The sequence below is a fragment of the Microtus ochrogaster genome, unplaced genomic scaffold (genome assembly GCF_000317375.1).
Source record: "Microtus ochrogaster isolate Prairie Vole_2 unplaced genomic scaffold, MicOch1.0 UNK17, whole genome shotgun sequence".
Classification (NCBI taxonomy): domain Eukaryota; kingdom Metazoa; phylum Chordata; class Mammalia; order Rodentia; family Cricetidae; genus Microtus; species Microtus ochrogaster.
In genome coordinates this window covers 671331-689155 of record NW_004949115.1, presented here as the reverse complement: position 1 = coordinate 689155, position 17825 = coordinate 671331, and the positions used below count along the sequence as shown (strand labels likewise).

Sequence of the window (17825 nt, the reverse complement as noted above, 5' to 3'; positions counted from 1 at the left end):
TCCTCCTCCTCCTTCTGTCTGAACTAAGCTGGTTTGGTGTGGCTTTAACATTTGAAAACTGTTTAAATTTAAGAAGGTATGAAATGATTTATACACCTAAGAGTTCTCAGTAGAAAGAGATCTTAATATAATATCTGAAATATTATCTTTACACACCACTTGATTATTTCACCTCTGATTGAGTTGTCCTGATAGAAAAGAGAAAGCTTTATCACAAAAATTCTAAAGCTCAATCACTCAGTTTTAGACAGCTCTTAACTAGTAGGAAGTTCTTATGTAAAGTTTACAACCCCAATTTTATAATTTGACCCAGATTATTCTTAGAACACAAAAATAAAGTGAATGTTATGCTCATCAGCAAGCACATTCTTTTCAGCACATGAATGCTAAAGGGTTTGCTCCCAAACAGTAACCATCAAGGGAAAAATAGGTAACTAATTACAACATAATAAATATGTAACTTAATTTGGTTGTTTTTAATAGTATGTAGAGAATGTGAAACACTACATGGTTTTGCAAATAAAAATAAATTTAACTTCTAATAAATGCAACAAATACAATGTAGTTTGCTTTCAAATAATATGCATTAAGTTTATATACACATATAATGATGAAAGGGAGGTGATATAGATAGACAGATAAATGGAAATACAAGAAAATATTAAGCCAAAAGTAAATATATATATATATATACATGGAGATACATAGAAGTATTCATTTATTTCATACAGTAAAATACATAACAGTGCCTCTTAAGTATATTCTTACTGTGTAGAATGTAAAAAGGAATTAAACATTTTTCAAGCCCATAAGAAGTGTATAATAGTTATTTTTTTCCTCTAAGTCAAAGAATAATCCAAGATAACAAATGTCCAAACACATTAAGAAATCAATAGTTCATAATCACTAAGTACGGATAAAATTATTATAGAAATTGAGAAATAAGGATATATGCCTTGAAGAAATAGGAAGGGTTTTCTAGAGGAAGTGGTATTTAACTAGACTTTCTTTGAACGATGAGTGGTATTTGGGCAGGTGGAGGCAAGGAGACAGAGAAGGATGTTTGGGTAGAAGGAACAACATGAACAAAGGCAAAAGCAGAAAATCAGAAATGGGACTGGGTTAGGGGAAGCAATAGTATGGACTAGAGCAAAACCTGGGAAGCAGAGGGTAAAAAAGCTAAGTAAAAGTCAAGGAATGACCAGAAAAGGAACACTGATGTTTTAAAAATCAAGAGTATTATAAGATCAGTACTGTAGCACACCCCCCCAAATATACTGAATACAAAGATAGTTTTATATACAGCAGGGGGAAATCACCTTGTAACATGCTTTTGTAATTGCATATCTGAGAAATCATTAAAGTAGCACTGTACTTTCAAATTATAGGCATAAATGGAGATGACTCCCATGAATGTTTGAAGCAAGGGACTAAACCTCTGCTTGAAGAGGTTCTACATGTTAGAAAACATGCTTACTCTGTGTCTAGATGGCTCCTAGATTAAGAGATGCCTAAAAGTACAGCCCACTCTTGATTCAGAACCACATGAAAGACTAAATTAAAATACTGTCACTGATGAAAAAACAAGTTCCAACAGGCAGTCCTTCTAAGTTGTTTCTTTTTATTGCCAGTGTGACTTAGAACAATTGCTTTTCCTTTGCTTTATAAACCTAGGAAACCATGGTCGTGAAGAGTTCACCTGAGGCTACTTCCCAATCTGGGCTCAATCACCTCTGCAGCTGCTGGCGTCAGTGAGCACGGGGACAAAGCCACTTTATTGGCAGCCTGACCTTACTGGGTATACAACTGTAGCCACAACTCAGCCTCTTTTGTGACTTTGATGCATAAAAGTGCTGCTAACAAGTAGCAATCATATTCAGTTTTTGTTTTGCTTTGAAGCCTGAAGGCTTGGTTCTCCTCTATCTTCCCTCGTTCTAAACTGCAGCCCTCATATGTATAACAGACACATTGAAGCTATTCTTGACTTCCTGATATCTGCCAATGTAAGCCATAACCTCAAGAATTTCTGAGACTTTAACTCTATCATACATAAACCATGTACCTGTGAATGAATCCAACCCATAGGATGAGGCAAAATTGGAGATTATTTTGTGTTCATTTATATCAAATCAACTTAGTAATTGTACGACCATGAATACGGCAATTTATTTCCAAGGAATTCACAATCTTTTCTTTCTTGTTAACATGATAGTGTAAACAGTTATACTATCCTATGCTAAACTATTCCTATCAAACACATGTCTATATATAAAGTTAAAAATATTATGTTCAGGATCTCTATGAAGTAGTCCCAAATATCAATGGTTGTCATAGATAAGCTAGAATATCTTTACCTTAGTAAAACTGGTTGTTTATCTAGTAACTAAATGGTGAATTCAAGGAAATGTCTTCTCCTTTCTGAACCTATATTTTCCTCCATATTATGATGAGTTGACATGTTCAAAATCTCTGCCAAGTCTATGATTATATGTGCAATTTAATTGGAATTAAACACCTCTGAAAAATATTTAGGGACATTAAGATCCATTCTGACTTATACCAAAGTGAGTATACAGATTAATAATTACTTCTGCTCTGGTTCTTTCTTTGAAATCGACCCACTAATGTTTAGCCCTATTGCAAATCCAAACTGGAAAATAAGGTTCTACAGGTTCCTGGTTACTCTAGGAGAAATCCAAACAAAATACAATTAACAGACATGGCATGTCTTATAAAAGCTAGTTTATGTCTATATCTGTGCTGTACCTACCAACCATCTTGATCTGCCAAGAAGACATGAAATAGAAAGACAATAAATTTTATTGTGCAGACTCCACCACTTCCTTTTTATAAGATTTATTTATTTATTTATTTATTTATTTATTTATTATATATGCAGTGTTTTGTCTGCATGTACACCTGCACACCGTAAGGGGGCAAAAGATCTCATTATAGATGGTTATGAGTCAACATGCAGTTGCTGGGAAATGAATCCAAGACTTCTGGAAGAACAGTCAATGCTATTAACCTCTGAGCAATCTCTTCAGTCTTTATTACTTCCCTTCAAAATTATTCTTGATACAGCTTTTGTGTATCACAGGCTGGCCTCAAACTCACTAAGTAGCTGATGATGACCTTGAACTTCTGATGCTTGCCTCCACCTTTTTAGTGCTAGCATAACAGTCATGTACCACCACACCTGGCTTATGGAGTACTGGGTGTTGGACCTAGCTAGCAAGGGCTATTCATGCTAGGTCAGCACTCTACCATCTAACTTACATCCCACCCCAGAATCTATTATTCTAATGATCTGTACAAGCAACCAGATGGGAAAATGTTCTTGTAAACACTCACTCGTGTTTGTCTGAAGAGGTTAAAGTAAATGGTCAAACCATTGTGGTCTTTCAGCTAATTAATACTGACTTGCTTCAACTGTGTTATATTTTATTCCTTGATCATCACATAGATGTGACCACCTAGCATATAAAGTATTGCTGATTGGCTATTTACCACTTCCTACTCCTTGCAAGTTGATTTCATTTGGATTGAGAACAAGGATGTGATGAGATTCTTGCTAATCAAGTTGTCTGTATAATAATAAGCCTAAGACAAGGCAGTCTTGGGAGTCCTCAGGCCAATACATCTTGATAGAGCAACTTTATACAATAAATCAAGTTATAGACCTTGGAGGAGGTAGGTAGTCATCTGTTATCTTCTTTTATTTTGCTATGCCAAGTAAGATAAAGAACAAATGGATCACTAAAATCTGTCCACAGTCTCCAAGACTCAATGCCTACCATAAAAATATTAGAAACATTACTGGCAAGAAAACAAAATCAAAAGAATTTAGTTTGAGAATAAACTGACTTAGACTGGATAGAAGATATTATATCATGTCATAATCTGTTAAGCCAACCCAAACAGGAATTACAAAATAGAATAAATGATCTAATGTGATTTTGAACAATTCTAATTTCCTTTGTGGCTTTCTGTGTTTTCTACATTTTCTACAATGAACACTTACTGCTATTGAGATTTATAGAAAAAAAGCTAAAAGAAAAAAAAACTATATAATCCCCCATGAATGACCATTTCAGTAAATTATGTTTAGAATGTACAATAAAACTTCAAATAAACAAAACCTAACTAGTACTTCATTAGTGTTTTGCTTTCTTTTTGCAATAATCCATTCGGAGAAAACAGACAAATAACAAGAAAACAAGAATATATAATGGTTAAAATGAAACAAATTTAAATCTCTATTGGAAAATCTTTAGTTTTCTAAATATTTTATGTCATACAGGAAATGCAAGCCACTTAAAAACTACTGCTTTAAAAAAATCATTTGTGTCCCTACCAACCCCAGCCACTGTGCTAGCAAGGAACACACACATAATCCCTTGTATATAGGAATCAGACTATACCTCACAAAGTCAATCAAATGAAAGTGAGGAATACGTTTCTTCTTCTTAAGTAATTAACAAATACTAATGCAAATAGAAGAAATCTCTTAATGGTGAAGGCATTCATGAAAAAGAAACCAAGAATGCCTGGAACAGCTTTACATAAAAATTCACTCATGATTAAATCAAAGAAAAGAATATGTGATCATAAGAATACTGATAGGCTAGGAAAGGTACCAGCTAAAGGGCAAGAAAGGAAGTAGAGAATAGGGTCAGGCAAACAGCAAGGGAGCACTCTCGTTAGGTCTTTTGCCCAGTGGAAGATTTGAACTAGACCAGTGATTCTCAACCTTCCTAATGTTGTGACCTTTTAGTACAGTTCCTCATGTTATTGTGACCCCCCAACCATAAAATAGTTTTCTTTGCTACTGTTATGAATCGTAATGTAAATATCTGATAGGTGACCCCTGTGAAAGGGTTGTTTGACTCTCCCAGTGAGCCGTGACCCACAGATTGAGAACCACTGGGGTAGACAGTAATTATTTTGAAGACCTACATATAGGGAAGCCCAGAACTGGAGAATGATGGGATGATCCTGATCCATAGAACACTGTACCTTAGCACTAAGCCCTATCCCTTCGTCCCTATGACCCTTCCATTTTCATAGTAGGGAGCCTTGCTACCTCTTCTGAAAGGGCAACACTGCTTGGAATCATTTCTCACTCTAGAAACAAAGTCTTAAAAGCTCAGCTTTTGACCAAGTCCTTGACACAAGTAGAAGAAGACAATTTTATGTCTCCTTCTCCAGAACATTCAGAAAAGGAAAAAGAAAGTGAGGCCCACGTCAGCCTTTCTGAGTCCTCCTAAAACACTGGCATAGTAAGCAAACCACCTGAGACTGTGATAGCAATTCAGGGAACTTTGATTCAGCACCGAAGGCAAAAGAACTGCTAGGGCAGGCTTTTGACTCCAAACTCAGATTCGGGGTAAGTTGATTATGGAAAAATTAAATAGTGAGAAAGGTACCAAATTATACCCTAGGCATTTCTTCCTTTTAAAGGGGTTGTTCCAGAAGAATTAACTTCTTTACTGGCTTACATGTTTGGGTTAGGTTTTAATAAAGAGATTATTTTCATAATAATGGGGAAGAAAGCTTGCTTAACCACTTCAAACATGCCTGTTTCTTAAGCCTTGCTGCTTTAGTCCATGTGACTATGGCAAGCCACTGCCAACAGCCTCTTGAAAATACAACCTGGAAAACTAAAAATATAAGTAAAAACAAATATTGAAAGGGCTCACTTTTAGGGACAGGGATAAGGGACTGAAGACAAAGTAGTCTGAAGAGAAGAGAAGTATAAAACCTCAAGGAAATTGTTCAATTGTTTCTCTGACTTCTATTATCTTTTATCCTGACAGTGTCTCTTATATTTATTCTGTCATGTTCACTGTATGCCCCTGAGGCCCAGGAAGATCCTCACCTACCAAGGACAATTCAATTGTATTATCTAGATTCTCTTTACTTACATAAGAAAAGAGACAGTAACAATTTGGGAAAGATTTTGAACAATAAGCAGTAAGAAGAGAAATTTCTTCTTAGCCTTCTGTTATCCAAATAACACAGTTATCCAGGCTCTTTTTCTCCCCTCCATTCTCTATACATTCCAGCCAACTAAGGCCACAGTGGGACAGTAATAAGCTGGACGTTGGCTGGAGGACCTTTTTCCTGGATCTAATCTCATATTTCCCTGGATCTAATATCATAGTATCAGAGCCATAAATTATACCCATTAAAAAACTTTCTAGACATTCAAATGAAGTTAAAAGGAAAACAAAGTGTCCCCTACTTTTTTTTGTGAAAATGGAGATCTTATCTTCATTCAAGTCGACCCTGCTGCTTTGGAATGATTAAGCTGAAGTATGATTCTCGACCCTTCCTTGATGTTCACATGCACTTCAGCTTGCATTCAAATAATTGTGGGTTTTTTGTTTTGTTTGTGTTTGGTTTGGTTTCAGTGCTACCTTGGTAATGAACAAAGCTTATGGGCAAAGTTCCTTCCCGGGAAACCCCATCTATTGAGATTGGGCTTGACTTATCCCTGGAGATTGACAACCACTGAGGAATAGTTATTCACTAATATCTTGCTCAGGCAGAACAATGTCTTGATCTGGAATGAGCTTCTCCATTACTTTGTCAAGAGAAGATTCAGATGCCAGAGCTCTTCCATCTAGGTAGGAGAAAGAAAAAACAGTAAGCACACTTTCTCTGTCCAGCCCCTTCCACAGGTTTTCACTAATACTGATTCTACCCACATACAACCTCTATTCTATGAACAAGCCATAAATTGCTACTTCCCTGGATCCTTGAAAGAATGACCATCATTGCCTTGGTCAGTTTTCAATGAATACAGGATTTAATTTTCACAAATATTGGACAAAGGAGGAAGACAAATATACAGGTAGTTTAAATTTGCTAAGGAATAATTTGACTATGTGAAACATGGAAGGCTTTCCTCATTAGTAACTGTGGGATTGTGCTCATATTTATAAGAACATATATCAGATTTCTAGTCAGTCTGAAAAGGCTGATTTAGCCCACACGGAGCTCTAACTTAACTTTTCTTCTCGAAGCAGAGGCTAGGAAGACTTTCTCCCATTCTTTAAAGTATCCTCAAGGAAAAGTTTTTAAAAAGGTGGAATAGAAACTGATTTTCCCATCGTTGTAATCATTTAACCCATCTCCCAGGGATCCATTGTACTTCTGTTCTCCTAAACCTGCCTCTGTGACTCCATTCTTCACAACAGCAAACTTCCATAATTCTCCCTGTCAGGACTGTCAAGTCCTCCTAAACATAGAGTTCAGTTCATATTCATTAGGATAGATATGGACGATTAATTGCTTCAAATTCTGCAAAAGGCACATCCATGGATAAAAGAAGTAGCTTATTGGTCTCAAATTCACCAGAGTTAGTGGAACTTAGGAATTGTAGGGAGGGGAAGTGACAAAAGCAGACTTGGCAAGTCACAAGTATTTAGGGACACTAGATAAAAGCTACTAGATGAACAGTGTGACCCTGCATCAGCCATCCCATGGAGTCAGCCTCTCAAAGCTGTGCCCTCTTTTCTTTCCACAGTGTCAGACTAACCTCACAGGGCTTGATAAAAACTGGTTCTCCCTCAGTAGTGCCAATGATGTTGGCAGCAGGTCAGAACATTCATACGTATTATGGGTCTTTTGTACATTGGGTCTCTTTCAATAAGAATCAGCCTGCAAATTCACAGAAATTTGCAAACCTTCTGGAGTAAATGATCTCATTGGGTGGCATTAATACAGGGCATTTAATGAGAAATAAATAAGGTACTTGGGAATTCTTGGGTTTAGGTTAAACTTTCTGAAATTTGTCAAGGGTACTGCTCTTTCTAGAGACTTTTGGTGATTTTCACAGGCCACCAAGATCAGAATGGTCAATTAATGTTATAATTTAAAGCACAAATACAAATGAAGCCAGGATCAGAGGCTGAATCCCCCCTCGGCCAATGGTTTCCATGTTTCATATAGCCACAATCCTGGCTAGCTGCCAAAAGTCCAGATGAGTAAGTTTTGTATACTGCCTAAGCTACATCTGTCTAAGGCTGGAGCAGTACCATCATGTACACAGCAATGATGGTAAGTCAGCTGCACTGTGTTCTGCTGCGAAGTCCAGCGCCTTTTTAGGAATAGGTGGGTTCTTCTACAGTTCCTTCAAAGTCTGCACGACTCTTTGGGGGGATGGGGAATTTTTCAAGAGCTTCCAAACTCTGTCCTGCCATGCGGGGAGTGGGAGGGAAAGGGAACTAGAGAAAAAATAAGGGAGAGAGGGAAAGACTGAATCTGTGACTGGTGGTACCCTTGTTTCCCTAGTCATAGGAAAGAATGTTTCCGGAGTTGGATGACTGCGTGTCCCAGCTGCTTATCTGCTTATGTTGGTCAGCAGGAAAGAACAAAGCCAGACCACAGGTGGCAGAGAATCAGTAGGTGGGATTGAAAGGCTAAGAACAGCTGCTTGTGAAACGGTACAGTTTTGACTAGTACCTAATACTTGTAGTTGTTGCAAAAGTGAAGCTACTCTGTGGTTTCCTTATGACAGAAATACTCACAGACAACTGACAAAGTCCAAAAACTGGTATGAGAATAGGTGTTATGTGGGTGTCTTTTGTAGATTTTGTTATAATTGTGATTATTCTGGGCCATACTAGAAAGCAAGAGACCAGGAGTGTACGGACCTACTCCACTGTTTTTCTTAGACTCTTCTGATATCTGTAGACTTTTGTGACTTCCTAAAGATACATGGAGAAGGAAATGAGCTTTAGAGCCAAAGTTTCTTTCCATGGAAGGGAGAATAAGAAATCAATCTACAGAAAAGAAGGAGTGAAGGCCATGGCTCAGTCAGTTAAGTATTAGTCATTCAAGCAGAAGGATCTGAGTTCAAGACTCTGCTGCTCATGTAAGAAGCTGGGTGCAGTAGTATGCACGTGTAAACACAACACTGGGAAAGCAGAGACAGAAAATGTCCTGATGCTTCCTGGCCATCAAGTCCAGCTGGACTGACAAGCTCCAGGTGCAGTGAGAGACCCTGTCACAAAATAGAAAGTGAAGAAGACAGCCAACATCAGCCATCAACCACTGGCTTACACACACACACACACACACACACACACACACACACACACACACACGAGTGTTCATGTGTACCTGTACGCAAGTGCATAAACACACACAGAGAAACAGTAAAACAAAAGACACTGGAAGGAATATAAGAAAGCAGTATGTCCTTCAGATAAAATTATATGGTCATAATTATTTTGCTATTGCTCCTACAAAGCCATCTGATCTTAGGAAAAGGGAACAAGGCATCCTGAACAAGCCAATGGACAGACAATCTTATTTGCTTAGCAATTGTACCCAAGGAAAAGATCAAGTGGTGCCTCCAGAGGAAAAGACATAAGTATCCCCTTCAATATAGCCATGTCAATGTATCCCACAAAACCAAGGATATTTCTGTATTGCCTAGATAGATGTAAGTCTCTACAGACCTGCAGTGACTAACCATATGTCCCAGGTACTTAGCAATGAAAGACAGGTGCACCTGTCTGATAACTGTAAAAAAATGTCATAGTTGTAAGAATTCAGACATGTGATCAATGTAGAAGTCAAAGGGTTCTCAGGCCATGGCAGTCAATACCCCTGAGATATCACTAACTCTGTAACGAGCTTCTCCATGATACGTTTTTTTATCCAACTCGGTGGAGTTTGGAAGTTCACCACCTGCATTACCTTCTGCCTTCTGCCAAACTAATAAGGTCTGAGAGTGGCACACATACCAAAGGGAGCCCCAGTTTGGGAAATCCAGCAAGCTTTTGTGCCATTTTCCCACTGGCCATTACCTGACGGCTTATTTTGCACCAGCTGCCTTTCTGCTTTTCTTCTTTGGAATACTGCAATCTCTGCTGGTTGCAAGCCATGGCCCACTTGCCTGCAGGACAACAGACACGGAGCTAAGTATAAAGAGAGTATGTCAAACTGGGGCATAGGAAAACTAACCATGTGGTTAAGTCTGAATTCCACTTACCCATCTTTGCCCACCGGAGGAGGTATAGGAAGAGGTTTTGTGAAACCTTTTTTCCCAATGAGCCAGAAGGTCTCCTCTGTGCCTTTGCCCTTATTGAAAATACAGATAACCTTAAGCACATAACCATTTTTTCTAAAGACATCGTTTTGTCAGTAGGGTACAAGCATTCAATTCAGCTCCACAATAGTCTCCATTCTCCCAGTGTCAACTTCCTTGTGCCTTTTTTTCTATATGGCCTCCTCACCATTTGTACCTGAGGCATGACAAGCTACGGATTCAAATTGAGCACCATATTAAGCTGTCATTCAGATATTCTGTGTACTCACCACTAGGCAGTGCCATCTTCAGCAACATGTGGACTTTTTACTTCAAAGCAATCAAGCATCTGGATAGTCAATTGAATGTGCTGTTTATTATTTTGGCCCTGATCTTTTGGCATTAAGCAAGCCACTGACTTTTCCTTCTAGCGTACATGAATGCAGAGTCTACTGTTCCCCATGCTCTACCACCCAACAACTTGTAGAAAAACCCAGAAGAGAATGTAAATGTCATTTCCAACTTTGCTTTTAAGCCCAAGACATCTTGATTGCTGTGAGAACTCTATATCTACACAGCATATTTTTTTTATGACAAAGGATTCCTCTTGGTAGAGTAAGACCCTAAAGATGCCCCCTTTTATAGGCAAGTTGGTTGGCTGTCAAGACTCACAGGTCACCAGGTGATGGTGGCATATGCCTTTAGTCCCAGCACTCAGGAGGCAGAGGCAGGCAGATGGCTGAGTTCAAGGCCAAGCTGGTCTATAGAGTGAGTTCCAGGACAACCAAGGCTACATAGTGAGACTCTATCTTGAAAAAAAAATGAATTCCAGGTCTTAGAAGAGGAAGATCACAAATTCATGCTAATTACCACCAGACTATCTCTCTAAAGAACCTGGATCACCTCCCTCTATTCTTTCCCCCACTTTTCTAGAAAATCTTTCTCTTAAGTGTGTGTCTCTCTCCTCTTTCTTTCAAATACTTTTTGCCTGTTTTCTCATTTCCTCCACTTCACAAGAAAAAAATGTTTATTTAGACTGAAAGTCCTATCTTAATAATAATGACATTAGGCATATGAAAATTAGCATATATACATAGTCTCCAAGAAGTTTGCAAATATTTAGTTCAAACGAACCCTCCACAAGACAAGTAGAAAAAGAATACTACAAAATCCAAGTTCTATTACCTGCCAACCATGAAACTGACTTTCATATAGCAGGACTGTTTCTCAAGAGGAAAATAAAGGCCAGAATAGGCCCTATTGCTCATTCTTTGATTTCATATCTCCTTCCTATACCATAGTTTTGAATAAAAAAATGGCTCTCTCCTTAAGCATCTCACAAATTAATTAACAAACAAATAAAAAAACAAACAAAAACAACTACCAGGCCACTTTTTGTAAAAGATTAGGTACTACTTGTCTATTTCCCCTTTCATCACTGTACTTAGCAAAATGTGTTACGTAACATTGCTTAGTAAATTATTAGTCAGTTCCTTTAACTGCAATTCCTAACTTTTGAGCACTTAGAATTTTCATAAGGTTCATAGTGTGAGAACTCAAAACTTGAGGATCCAACCCTTAGCCATATTTGACTGCCTCTCTTAAGATCTACAGGCAGCCAGGACAGCACATTAATTTCCAGAGAAACTTTGTGAATGTCAAGACTATGAAGAGATTTGGGTGTGTCCTGGGTGACTATGAAATGCCCAAACTAATGCTTGCAAAAGCTGATAGAAGGCAAGATGATAGACTCAGGCAAGGTTCCAAATCAAAGAGTATGCAAAGGTGCTCCAGGGGTTTCCTGGGGTTTGGGAGCTCATCCAAGCAGATTCTTGGAATCTTGGTTCCCTGTTTAAACACCCACTTGCACTATTATGAAGACAGGGAGAGAAAGAAAACAAATAGGGCAACAACCAAAGCCAGACGCAAACTCTCTCACTCAATATCAATCCCTAGGAAGTCCCAGAGGATCCCTACCCCATCCCACCCCCATATGTATGCCAAATAATAGCATCTTGTTTTGGCATGATACTTTTAAGATGCTTTGACATCTCCTGTCCTATTTATTCTTTTTAAAGTTCTTGAACGTATTTTTATTATCAGTCTCATTCTACAAATTAGAACACTGAAGTCCATGACGTTAAATGGCTCATTAATAAGAAAACATAACAGACTAGAATCCAAGTCTACCAGACTGCAAATTGTAGATTCCTTTCCCTTCACACTACCTGTTTCTCCAATATATTGAAGTCACAGGGCATATCTAGAGGCCAAAAGTCAACTCTTAGGATCTTAAAGGTTGTGAGACTAATGGGCTTCCTGGTAATCTTCGATAAGAACACACCAATATGTAGATAAACAGAAACACAGAGAAGATAGGTTACTTGTCTGATATCATGTAATAATTATAGAACAGACCTTCATAACCCTAACAATATTAACTTTTCATTTCTTAGTCATCCCAATCCCCGCCCAGTGTGTGTGTGTTATGGGTTAAGAGAAGGAGTAAAAGAAATTGGAAAAGAAAAATCACAAAACAGTGCTAGTGTTTATATACCAGTGAACCAAATACCACTTAATCCCAGAAATTAGAGACAAAGTCTGAAAGCATCCACCTAACACTGGAAACACATATTTTCTGAGAACAATAGTTTAGGGGAACCTTTTCAGAATGTAAGTTTACACAAAAAAAAAACTTTGAGAAATGGAACTGATATGATACAATATATACAAAATTTCAGCAACAAACTCCGAACTTGTCAAGAAAACAGTGATCTAAGTAAAGTCAGCTGAGGGAAGGGGTGATAAAAACGGCGTTGAGTTTTATAGAGCCATCGGGAGGGAACTACTTGAGAAGCAGAACTGGCGGGTTAGGTATTGGTAAACTTGGTGCTGCTATAAGTGCAACACAGGGTTAAGTGGGCATTAGGGTTGCTCTCCTGATAGGTCAAGCTTCTCATCTGTAAATGATTCCTTTCCTAAGCTACCTCGGCTTCCTCATTTTGGTCTCTTTCTTTTTATACCCAATCACCGTGAATACGCAATGTAATTATTATATTCTACTCTCTTGCCCAATCTAAGCCACTGCCTGAATTCCACTAAAGGAGACCACATAGGAAAAAAATCACTTCAGTGAAGGAAATAAAGTTAAGGAAGAACATTGCTACTGGATCCAAAGGTGGAGCTCAAGCAAAGAAGCTGTATTGGAGGCAGTTCAAGCATCAGTCAGCTGGAAAGAGACCATGTCTGTAGCCACCAACTTTGAAATCACCACTGGTTGGCCAGCACATGTGGTCTTTCTGCCCCCAAGTACTAAGGCGACTTTTTCTTTCAACAACAGAGTGGATGAGGGGTGAAAATCTTGAATTAAGGCATCCTGAAGTATAGTAGCTATATGATACAGTCAGACAAGGCTTGCATTACCTGTTTCCAACACAGCAAAATCTCCCTTTGCCCAAGTCCTGCTATACGATGTGTATTTTCTGCCTCTCGTGGTGAGGGACGGGGAATGAATGGGAACCAAAAAGCCTTTCCTATGCTCTCCCTTCTCTTTGGGCCTTCTCTTCTTTTCAATATTCCTTTTTGCAATATTCCTTCCTTTCCCCAGCTGTCACTTTTTCCTCTTCACTTTGAACCCTGACCTCTTGATGTCTCTTCCTCATGAGGCTCCTGCCACCCTAAAAAACAAGGCCCAGAGGGGCATTTAAAAAAACACTTCTTGCCGGGCGGTGGTGGTGCACGCCTTTAATCCCAGCACTTGGGAGGCAGAGGCAGGCAGATCTCTGTGAGTTCGAGGCCAGCCTGGTCTACAAAGGGAGTTCCAGGACAGGCTCCAAAACCACAGAGAAACCCTGTCTCGAAAAAACAAAACAAAACAAAACAAAACAAAAACAAACAAACAAAAAAAACCACTTCTTCCTCGCACTTGCTGTAACATCTTCCAAAATTCCCTGGGATAGGGGGAGCTTCAGGTTGCAAAGACTGCTTTGAATTTCAGCCTCCTTTCTCATTCATGTACTTGAAAGTTCTACAGATTCAACTGCCCCTGTCTAGAATCTGTAGGGCAATAACAAAAAAAAAACAAAAAAACAAACAAACAAAAAAAGGCCATGGGACGGGACTAGAGCCAGTTTTTTTCTTTTTCGGTTTTCAAAAGTGAGAGCTCTTCAGCTTTTAGGTGAACTTTCTGAACTTTCTGTAGCAGTAATATGAGGAACCTGCTTCAGCCTTTGTCCCTCAGTGCTGGGAAATGACAGAATCACAAAAGCCTTGAGCCATCCAATTGCTGCCCAAGTAATAACCCTACCCTATCATGTCATTGTGTGAATTCTTTGCAGAAGTGATGAAAAGCCTCTTTCCCCTTGTAAGTGAGTCACCCCAACTACCAGAAGATATTAAATATCTATTGGAAGAGCTGAACTAACATGAGGTAGAGAAAGGGGTGATGAACTAGACTTAGGCCTTCAGAAATCTAACTAGATGGAAATCACTACCACCATTCAGGGAAAGTATGCCAATGAGATAAACAAATGCACCACCCTGACTGCCCATCTTTTGCTTTTCCTCACCAACAATCACTTAAACATCATCTTCATATAACATGGTGTTATGGGAGCAAATCATGCTTATTAAGATTTGGCCTGATTCTGAAGGCAAATGACTATGTAACCCCATCAAAAGCCTTCACCTTTCCAGGTCTTGATTCCTTTTCTTAAATAAGCAAGTTAGATTATCAGATCAGAACACTGGAATCTCCTACATTTAGATCCACGTGACGAGAAAGAGATGAGAAAAATTCAATGGAAATTCCAAAAGGGAGATTGAATTATTTTATTGCCAAATTCCAGTTCAAATAATAGCCTCAACAGAAAGGAAATATGCTACTAAATGTTTGCCTTTCATAGAAACAGACTCTGTCCTTATCCCCTACCTTTCCAGTGCCCCTGATCTTGAAGAAATACCTGTGTATATAATGGGTCATTCATTGATGTGACTGAAAAGTCAGAAATGGTGGACACTGAGTGCACTAAAAGAAAATATAAATTCATCAATACTATGACTATGATCAGCAGTACCAAAGAGTAAATAAAATGGAAATTAGACTATCAAAATAATAGCATAACCCATCAGTAAATCAAATGCTGGACAGATCTTTTGGAAGAGATAGAACTTACAGTCTGAAAAAAAAACAGAAAGATTTTCAATTCTCCCACACCCAGTTAAAGGTTAATTGTTCCAAAAGAAAACCAATGAAGCACAAGAGACCCTCAAATGGAACTCGAGAATCTGCCCAAGCTGCAGCTCCGTGTCCCAGACTCCTGGGTGAGCGTTGTCAACAGACCATGACCTCTCGAGACACAGGTGCGTCCAAGTGGTTTGGTTCCCCAAACAAAAGGTCATTATACCTTGAGCTCTGTCCTTCCACGAAGCTCTACTTCATAGCCTTCACTCAGAGTTTGAAGAATTGTTACTGTGCTGAGACTGACATGGATTCGGTATGCTGGAAAAGAAGGCGGAACATCACTTTGGCTCCCTTCTCACCGGTAAAATCAATGAGACATTAACAATGTAATAAATGTCCCCACTTTAGAAAATAAAAAGCTCTCAGAAAAGTTGAGAGATAGAAAGAGAGAGAGCGCTTTAGTCCTACTTGAATAAAAGGAGGAGTGATGACCTCATCGGGCTCAAAGAAGGCATTAGCAATAGCACCTATTAACCTCCTAGACAATATCTCAGATGAAAGGTCAGGTCATGCAACAGCAAGGGGTCAATTTGACCCAAAGGTTGAGATGGAGAAAGCAGCACTGTGCTCTCAGCTGCAGTGTAACTTCCTCTGAGGGAAATGTGACTTCAGGAGCTTGTTGCACTGGCTTTTATTAAGGCTCAATTATCCAGACCTATATAATGCTCCTTTAGATTCAAAGGTGTCACTTCCAAAACAGGTACACTTACAGCCATCTCTCAGTATTATCATATTTAAAACATCAGTGAGAAATAGCCCAAGGCTTATGTCCTTCAATATCTTGTGGGCATCAGACATCCCCAACTTTTTTTTTCATGGGCTGTGGGTACCTTCAGATGTAAATGTGCATGACCATAGTCTTTCCTAGTCTTACATTAAGGAACTGGATCTTTAAATATTGATCTAAGATCAAATTGTAATTCTTTATTGAAGACCAACCACTTACTTGCCCCCTGAGACAAGGTCCCTCAGCTTCCTGACAACTGTTACTATATGACCTGACACCTTGCTGAGACTGAGTCTTAAGCAAAAGTCCAAGATCTGCTCTCATATATACTCGCAGAAGCAAGCCATCTAGAGGCTGGTTGTGATCTGACTAGGAAGGCATGGCTGAAAAGAACAAGAACCTTTTAGCATGTATATTCATCTCTTTTCTTAACAGCTCAGTCCCCGTTTGTCTTTCTCACTGAATCACATTCCTGCAAAGCCTCCGCTCAGAAAAGGCTATTCTGTTGCTAAAAGCCATGTCCCTGACTAGTGACTTCATTCCACTATGTGCCATCCCACTAGCATCTGATCTTCAGGAAATCTTGAAGTAGGGTGAGCCTGCAATATAGCTCAAAAGGCAGTTGATTTTAATCACTAACTAGCTATGTGATAAGGAGGACCACTCTTAAGTCCCTAATCACTCCCATTCAAAACTCCCAGTGTATTTAACTGGATGTGAAGGAGATACTGATGAAATTGATTTCTTCATTAAGAAGTTTGTTACACTCCCTAGTGTCACATCCAATATGAGGTCAGAGTTTCTCTCTTATCAGACCTTCACTCAGTGACGGAGCGTACTGACATATTCGATTCATAGACTTTAGAAAAGCACACTCCCCAGGTTCAGGAGCACAGAGATCACACGAGCATGCTTTGTGTCCTACACAATGCCTTCCTTGCAGAGCCAGGGCTTACAAAACACTTACTGTGGATGATTCGGTGCATCCATTTTCTCTTCATGCCTGACGACCCGACAAGATGCTACCTAAAGCTCAGAATTTAATTTTTCCTCTCAGCTCCCTATTTCCAAAGTGAAGTGTGTGGCGTTTTCCCTAGTGCGTACCAGAATATGACTTCAGCCTTCTCCGAGCTTACATCAGTGCTAAGCATTGTGCCAAATCTGCATTGCAGTTCCATGCTCATTTTCACTCCATCTTGGGTTGCACTTCAAGCACAAAGTCATATGCAAAGTCATATTCACCCAGCAGCTCCCAGATGACTATCTCCATGACTTCTGCCATATCAGTGGGGTTTTAAAGACTTTGCCAGATGCCAGGAAATTTATGCCGCAAGCACTCTGTAAGTTTTGTGCTGCCCCCTTAATCACGGCTGCACAGGCTAGATGGGCTAAGACTGGACCCATTGTAGAAACCTGCTTCTGCTGTACATGAGTGATGTGGAGTGGGGTCACACAGGGCACCACCTGCTGTGCTACATGCCCCCATATCATGGGGGACTAGTTTCAGTATGTGTTGCTGAATTTGAGAAAGAGCTTGCTTAGCAGTGGCCAGGGCTGCTGATGGTTTAAATGATTTCTTTCTTTTACCTAAAAAAATAATCCATGGAATCTGTATGTAGGGTTTAATGGTGTTCTGTATGTTTTCCTTATGATAGCATTTGCTTTGCTTAACCATGATATAAATAAAAAGGCACATTGTGGTTCTGATGTACCTCAGTAGAGGTGGTGAGTAACCAAGAAACCAATAAAGCATCTTGTCCATAACCACCAATGGCAGAACCATTTGTACAGTTTTATTTGCAAAGAAAAGA

The 17825-nt window shown here is 39.1% G+C and overlaps 1 protein-coding gene across 1 annotated transcript in view; it reads right to left on the bottom strand.

Annotated features, from left to right (window-relative positions):
* Positions 1 to 6527: 6527 nt before the first annotated feature.
* Gucy2f (guanylate cyclase 2F, retinal) overlaps positions 6528 to 17825 on the bottom strand; it is an 89814-nt gene continuing 78516 nt past the window's right edge. The window contains exons 16-19 of the mRNA XM_026789351.1: positions 15451 to 15545; positions 10010 to 10098; positions 9825 to 9913; positions 6528 to 6628 (exon numbers count right to left, since the gene is read on the bottom strand). Of these exons, the coding sequence (XP_026645152.1) occupies positions 6528 to 6628; positions 9825 to 9913; positions 10010 to 10098; positions 15451 to 15545 (374 nt within the window). The remainder of the gene's footprint in view (positions 6629 to 9824; positions 9914 to 10009; positions 10099 to 15450; positions 15546 to 17825) is intronic.